Here is a 7275-nt window from a genome sequence, read left to right on the forward strand (position 1 = left end):
ACAACAAACGCAGAAAACTGGCAGATGCCGGTTTTTGGTTCTTGTTTGTTGCAATTCTGTTTCTGTAACAATGTACATCTTGTTTTCATGGTTATCCTCTTATAATATATCCTTCGTATTTTGCGACAGATGTGGGTGGAGGAGCTTACATGTAGTAATAAGTGCGACGAAAATATCATTAATACAAGTATGTTTCATAATCCTAGTGTAAACCGTGTTCTGTTGGAATCATTCATTGGTTGTTCCAGTCTATCCAATACAATGTAATTTTTTCAAACGTTTGTGCAGACAGAGAGACAGAGAGAGAGAGAGAGAGCGAGCGAACGCGCAATGTTGTGAATATTGCAATTATTTGTTTCCTTAACTGCATTCGATATCAACACGACAATTTAAAAAACAAAACAGCAACTTATCATAGTTTTTGTTTCACTTTAAATACAAAAAAAAACATACATCAAAACGAAAATTGACAGTGTTTACAGTTGTTTTATAACAGGATTCATTTTTATATGTGATTCGTGTACATGGAAATAAACAGAAATCGATAATAAAACTAATGAAAACTAATAACATTTGTTTTGAGGGGGGATAGAATACGATCACAATCCTTATCCGCAAAACTACCTTCTTCCGGTTGGCCGTTTTAAAATACTTAATAAAATGTAATACCTTACCTTCATAACGTAAGGTTCGCGTAAGGGCTCAAACGATAAAATGTTCCTGCTACGTACTGAAGACTGCCGCCCCACATACAAGGTTACACACTAAACAAGCTAAAGCTCGAAACGATAAAATTATCCTGCTTCGTATTGAAGAATGCATATACACACACATCACACACTGCAGCGCCCTTATTTAATTGGCAAAAGGTGATGCGTTCCGCTTCGGTGTCGACGGTGCCAAATCCATCGTTTTGCATACCCAGCCGGCAATATCCACGTCTTCGGTTTCGATGTTTTTAATCCATTCATGGCTCTAAAATACAAACAAACGCGGTTGTAATCGGACCAAGCCAAAATTGCTAATGCAGGTCGGGTTTCGGAAGTCTTACCATCAATGTTTTCAAATCTGCACGCTCTTCGGGGTTTTTCTTGAGACAAAGGTCGACAAAATTCTTAAACCGATCGGTAAATGAATTGTGTTCCAATTTGGGGGGTGGTTCGTTTACGATGTAATCGAGCAGCTCAAATATCGCCATCGGTTTCGGTTCGATGATGCTTTGACCGGGTGAACTATCGTCTCCCCTGTCCTGGAATATTAAGTCTAATGTTTTGGCATCTGGCGGTGGAATGGGATACATGCCAATGGCCATTTCCACCAGCGACAGTCCAAGAGACCATATATCGGATTGAACGGAATAGTGGGTACCCTGTAGACGCTCGGGCTGCAATGGTTTACAAAAGGCGTAAGACACTACTGTTGAGAGAACTTGAACGAAACAGATATCTTACCGACATATAGCTTCGAGTGCCTACGAAGGAGTTCGCCATGGAATCGATCAGCTGTCCAGACACGCCAAAATCACAAATCTTAATCTCTCCGCTACTGTTTACAAGAATGTTGCTCGGTTTAACGTCCCTGTGCATGATGGCGTGCTTATCCCGCAGGTAACTCAAACCCTTCAGAACCGCCGATGTTATTTTCGCTAATATAGCTTCAGGTATTCTTCCGGCACGCTTTAAAATTAAATCCAACGAACCACCGTCCATGTACTCCATGCAGATGCTGATCTCACCATCACTGTAGAACGCACCGTAGAATCCAACGATGTGCGGGAAGTTGCACTCATGCAATACCTTCAGTTCGCGGATGATCTGTTTCTTGATCGCGGGTTTCACCTCCAGGTGTATCAACTTTCGGGCCATTATAAGCTGGGTGGGAATGTGGCGCACCTTCATGACGACTCCTCCATTGCCGGAACCAAGTTCGCCCAGCTTCTCCAAATCCTCATCGCTCAGTTCGCCGATCTTTTCCTTCTGGCTGAGAAACACCTTAATGCGTTTGCGTGCACTTTCTTCCATTTCGAGCTCTTCCAACGTTTCCGTAAGCGCATCGATACTGTTTTTCGCCTTTCCCAGTAGGTTATGCTTGCCAATTACGTACTCGGTGCCGGATGGTGTTTTGAAGGAGGGTGTTGGCGTTGTCTGCTGCCCAGCGGGAACATCCACCGAACCAGGCGGCAACGTCAGATTGAGTTTGTTTTTAGTCATCTTACTCATTGATGTTACGGGTAGGCAAAGCTCTGCAAGAAAGGTAAAAGATGGAGATGATGATTTGAATTGAATTTGCTCATAGGCAATTCACGTTCGCTTGTGCTACCTTTTGTATACCTAAACCCAAACAGAACGGCGGCGAGATGGGAATGGGACGGGGCACAGAACAAACAGCAAACAAGCTAAATAAAATAAGCGAACTAATCACAGCACTTATCACTTTTAGCGAGAACAAATCACACAGACAATTGATGACGATATCCTCTACTCGAAGGATGCCACAGGCACACAATTACAGGACTTTGAGCAAAGCGAAAAAGCTGAAAAACGTATCTGGTTCGAATGAATCTGTGGATATTTTTCAATTTTCGGCCCCAACAATTGGGAATTGGCAAAAGTCATAAGAGTGAGCAGTGCTGCCAGAGCATATGTCAATAAATGTGCGCATAGTGGTCGATCGGACAGAACAACTACGGACATAACTTTATTGTTTATTTTAGATGGAAAAATACGAAATGATGCTCTATACAAGCTTGTCTCGAGAAATGATGATATATTTAGGTAAGAGTTGCACTTCAATTGAGATATACTCATTCAGTGGTAAATAATATAATAATATAGTGTGGATTTATGTGCGTATAAACCTCGACATGTATTGAACATGGACCAATCCGATCAAGATGAGAAATTAAAACTGATCTTTTCGCTTGAACGCGAATTGAGCTGAACATTTCCCGAGCTGACATGTAATCAAAACAAAGTGGCTTTTGTAATTGTTGTGAAACTACATGCATTTAAAAGACAGACAAAATATGATAAACATGAAACATGTATACACCTTGGTAAAGTGGGCTGAAAACACATTTGAGCGCGCTTTTGAATGTCAAAAACACCCAGACCGAAAAATATTGCGCTTGACCAAGTCGCCAGGTGAAAATATTGCAAGAAGAACTGAAAATTATCGTGTAATTGCTTCATGCAACTGTGTAAAGAAACAATCGAAACTGTTGAACAAATGATTGTGTGTAATAAGTGCATTTAGTTAGGTAAAACCAAATGTCGTTTGTGTGTAAAAATCTAGCTCTCGCAAGAAGGTTTCTGCTGCTTCATTGAACTGCACGGTTTCGAGACCGATAGAGATACATTATCGTTTGTTTGTTTTGTGACTTCAATCGGACGATTTAAAAATGGAAGTTACAATTCCCGTAGTGACGAAAGATGGTTCCAAAACTTCCCCAGCAGCAAATGTTCGAAAAATGAAGCAAAGCCGGTTGCCTTTTCAATTTTTGTCAACACCCCCCAAACCCCCCGTGGAGTCGAACGAAGCCGCACGCAAAAGGAAACCGTCGACGGAAACGTTGGATGTGGAACATGTAGCAAAGGCTGGACGTATTGCAGATGTACAAGAGCATGTTACAACACAGATTGTGGAAGAAGAAAATCGTAAACCAGTAGGTGATAATGCGGACAAAACTGCTAATGAACAAGATAATGCATCAGGATCAGCAACGAACCACAGTGGTAGATCACTGTCTGCAAAAAAATCCAAGAAAAAATCGAAGAGAAACGATTCGCCAAAAATTTTGATTAAACTCCCCATAGGAAAACGAAAACACAGCTCCACTGATGAAAGTAAGAAGTTGAAAAAGAAGGCAATTGGTGGAGGGAAGTTGAACTTCAGCACTGATCTGAATGAATCGATAATTTTGGATGACACGGATCTATCGGACGATGGTACGGGTGAAACAGGAAAGGATAGTTCTATGAGTGCTAAGGGAGAGAAGGAGACTCAGTCAATAAATGATCAAGAATGTGAAGTTGAAGGTAACAAAGAGCAGAATTCTTGTTCGACGGGAGAAAACAGAGAACAATTAGATGAATCAAATGCTGAAAATAAGACTGTCACATCATTAGAACTGTTGGACAACGCAGAATGTAGCACGAACGAGAATGTTTTCCCATCAGAGCCAGTTGTCGAAGTGGAAGCCGAAACTAAACTACCCGATCAGTCCGACAGTATAGCGGTTGACATAACTTCCGACGCTGATTCAAACGAGGACATTTACTTGCTTTGTACTCCAACCTCTAAGATCGTTCCGAACGAGGATGAGAAAAAGGTGCGAAAGCTGACGCCTAAACAAATCGCTCAACGTCAGGATCATGAAAAGCGACGTGCACTGAAGGAACAAGAGAAGCTGGAGAAGCGCCGACAACTACAGGAGGAAAGGGAAGAAAAAGCTCGCGAAAAAGAGGAACAGGAGCGACTGCGTAAGAAAGAGCGCGAAGAAAAGGAAGATCAAAGGCGACGAGAACGGGAAGAAAAAGAGCTCATGAAACGTAAGGATCGCGAAGAAAAGGAAGAACAAAAGCGCAAAGAGCGCGAGGAGAAAGAAGATCAGAAACGAAAAGAACGCGAAGAAAAGGAGAAAAAACGGCAGGCAGAAATTGATCAGAAAAATGAAGAAAAGCGTTTGAAAGATGAGGAACGTCGTAAGAAAGAGGAACAAAGAGAGGAGGAAAGAAAACGCAAAGAAGAAGAGAAAGAGGCCGAGGAAAAGCGAAAACAAAAGGTGGCTCAAGCTTTCACAAGCTTTTTCGTAAAGAAACCGATCAATGGAGGCGGTGTGAAAGCATCTGATGATGAAAATTCCGTCGAGTCGACTTTGGGAGGAACAGCGGTGACCGGCACATGTTTGGGTCAGCAACGATTCATGCCGTTTTGTGTTAAAGGAGACATGAGATTAGCTCCCACTGTACGAAGAGTCCTAAATTCGAATCAGAGGGATGCCTTGGAACGAATGTTAAAGTCTGCAGACAACGAAAAGCAAGCAACTGATCGTACCGATCTTTATGTTGAATTGCTAAGAAGAAAGTCCCACAATCCGATAAAAGCCGAACGTACTTGGAATGCAGAAGATGAGGAGGAAAATGATGAAATTATGATCGTTGGTAAGTTGAAACTGGATGAAACATATGCGTAGCAGTGAACTTACCTCCACATTTGTTTTATTTTCAGACGAAGACGTGTGCCACCAGATTGAGGTTGATCCGGGAAAGATGAAGCAAAAGTTTAAAACTAAATTCTTTCTGTTCGAGGAAAATCGTCGTCCTCCTTACAGAGGAACTTGGCGTAAACGGAGTGCTTGTATTAAAGCACGTCGTCCCTTTGTTCAAGACACTGTAAGCTGTCCTGTCACCTTATCCTCACAAAACGGAACTCTTGAGATGTACGGCAATAACTATTTATTTTATCCTTTTTATTTCAGAAATTTTTCGACTATGAAGTGGATTCTGACGACGAATGGGAAGAAGAAGAGCCCGGCGAATCACTGCACGGCAGCGATGACGAAAAAGATGTCGACCCGGAAGAAGACTATGAAGTTGATAACGAATTCTTCGTACCGCATGGGCATCTAAGCGACGAAGAACTGCACGCCGAAGAGGAAGGTGAAAACGACGATAACAGTCCAGAGACGCAGAAATTTAAGCTGAAAATTATGCAACAAGAGTTTGTAGCCGAGATGAAAAAGAAAACGGAAAAAATCAAACCCAGACTCATCGGGTGTATCTGGGAAAAGGAGATCGAGGATACAAACCGGTCCATTGAGTGTTCGGCACTGATTCGGAAAATGTTAGACGATCGTGCAATGCTGTTTAATCCGGATGAACCGATCTCGTTCACTCGATCGTTTCCCAAGGTAAATGGATTCATCGAACAGGATGCAGACTCTATTTCACCAAGCAAAGACAATGAAAAAACAAGCGTGAAGAAGGTTAAAATCACGGACGATGCCATTCGTGATTTGGCTCGTTTGGTGCATGGAAATGTAAACAATCGTAACTTTTTGGTACGTGAGTTTAATGCATTTTGGACAAGCCGCAACGATTCCGTAGAGTTCAGCTTGGAAAGTATAAAGATAAAAATTAAAGAAATTGCCCAATGGGGTCCATGCAGTGTAGAAGGACCAATGCATGGTAAGCTGTGCTGGACCGTCGATGAGAAGGTGCTCCAGCAGTGGGATCTGGCGGATGCGACCCTTCCGAATGAATGGAAGTACCATTTGCAGAAACGCAAATCAACAAGCAAGCAAGAAAAGAAACCGATCTTGGAAAAAGGAACAAACTTGGAAAAAGAATCAAACTTGGAAAAAGAAACAAACATAGTGAAAGAATCGAACCAATTGTCTGATTCTGGGGATAGTAGCGTAAAGCTGACAAAAGCGTTCTTGCAGACAAACAAACAAACGATAGATAAATGTTTGGTAGATGTGATAGAGAAAGATAAAACTGATCCTCCAATGCAGCAGGACAACGTTAAAAGCGCTAAAAGCAGTGATGCGGTAGCAGCAATCTCCAAGACTCCAACCGTGACGAAATCCAAAAAACGTGTGCCTCTACTGATGTCCGTTCCCCGCGGCCAAAGCATAAATCAGACGGCTAAAAACAGCCTTATCAGCCAGTTCTTGTCGAGGGAAAGTAATGTTAAGACAAAACCAGTAATACCGGATGTTAAACACATCGAACATGCAGTTATTGAAATAGATTAAAACGATTATTTTAACGTTGTACTGTTTGTGTAAAGCCTAAAGTGAAACATGTAGCGATTAGCTTATATCCATACATATGGTAATATTAGCATATTAGGGTGATTTATAGCTTGCACGTGAAATATATATGAATGATAGCGTGATTACGAGCGGTTTCCACTAATTTCTAAAACTTTTTCTTCGGCTCTTGATTGATTGGAAGGGGGTCAAACACAATCCGAATATATGATCTAGAGAATCGATTTTCTGAAGGAATCGAATGGGGTTTAGCAAGTTGAGGCGCAGTGAAATATCTACGTAGATTCAAAACAATTGGGATGCTTGGAACTACGAAACAAGACAAGGAAAAAATAGGAAGAATTCAAAACAAGACATAACATTCAGATGCGTGAATCAAATGACTTGCACCGTTGACGAATACTAAAAAACCACGAAGCGACAGAAAACGTTGGCACGAATTATGTTGGCAGAAAACAACAAGTTATGGCCTCACATTGCAAGGGGGTTGCCAAACC

At 41.7% G+C, this 7275-nt stretch overlaps 2 protein-coding genes across 2 annotated transcripts; one reads left to right on the forward strand and one right to left on the reverse strand.

Moving 5' to 3' along the window:
* Positions 1-855: 855 nt before the first annotated feature.
* On the reverse strand, positions 856-2219 carry LOC128715045 (dual specificity mitogen-activated protein kinase kinase dSOR1). Its single transcript, XM_053809930.1, has 3 exons — positions 1452-2219; positions 1052-1384; positions 856-975 (listed from the first exon to the last, which is right to left on the reverse strand). Exons 1-3 carry the CDS (start codon positions 2217-2219, stop codon positions 856-858), a joined length of 1221 nt encoding a protein of 406 aa, XP_053665905.1.
* A 1181-nt stretch (positions 2220-3400) lies between these two features.
* LOC128707026 (chromatin assembly factor 1 subunit A) lies at positions 3401-6760 on the forward strand. The gene is made up of 3 exons (XM_053801970.1): positions 3401-5162; positions 5230-5393; positions 5480-6760. Exons 1-3 carry the CDS (start codon positions 3401-3403, stop codon positions 6758-6760), a joined length of 3207 nt encoding a protein of 1068 aa, XP_053657945.1.
* The last annotated feature ends 515 nt before the right edge of the window (positions 6761-7275 follow it).

The sequence above is a fragment of the Anopheles marshallii genome, chromosome 2 (assembly GCF_943734725.1).
Source record: "Anopheles marshallii chromosome 2, idAnoMarsDA_429_01, whole genome shotgun sequence".
Taxonomy (NCBI): domain Eukaryota; kingdom Metazoa; phylum Arthropoda; class Insecta; order Diptera; family Culicidae; genus Anopheles; species Anopheles marshallii.

Coding starts and splice junctions, on each gene's coding strand:
- LOC128715045 (XM_053809930.1), bottom strand. CDS start 2,219: ATGAGTAAGATGACTAAAAACAAACTCAATCTGACGTTGCCGCCTGGT. Junction 1,385..1,451: donor GCACTCGAAGCTATATGTCG/GTAAGATATCTG, acceptor AAACCATTGCAG/CCCGAGCGTCTACAGGGTAC. Junction 976..1,051: donor CAGATTTGAAAACATTGATG/GTAAGACTTCCG, acceptor TTTGTATTTTAG/AGCCATGAATGGATTAAAAA.
- LOC128707026 (XM_053801970.1), top strand. CDS start 3,401: ATGGAAGTTACAATTCCCGTAGTGACGAAAGATGGTTCCAAAACTTCC. Junction 5,163..5,229: donor TGATGAAATTATGATCGTTG/GTAAGTTGAAAC, acceptor TTTTATTTTCAG/ACGAAGACGTGTGCCACCAG. Junction 5,394..5,479: donor GTCCCTTTGTTCAAGACACT/GTAAGCTGTCCT, acceptor TTTTTATTTCAG/AAATTTTTCGACTATGAAGT.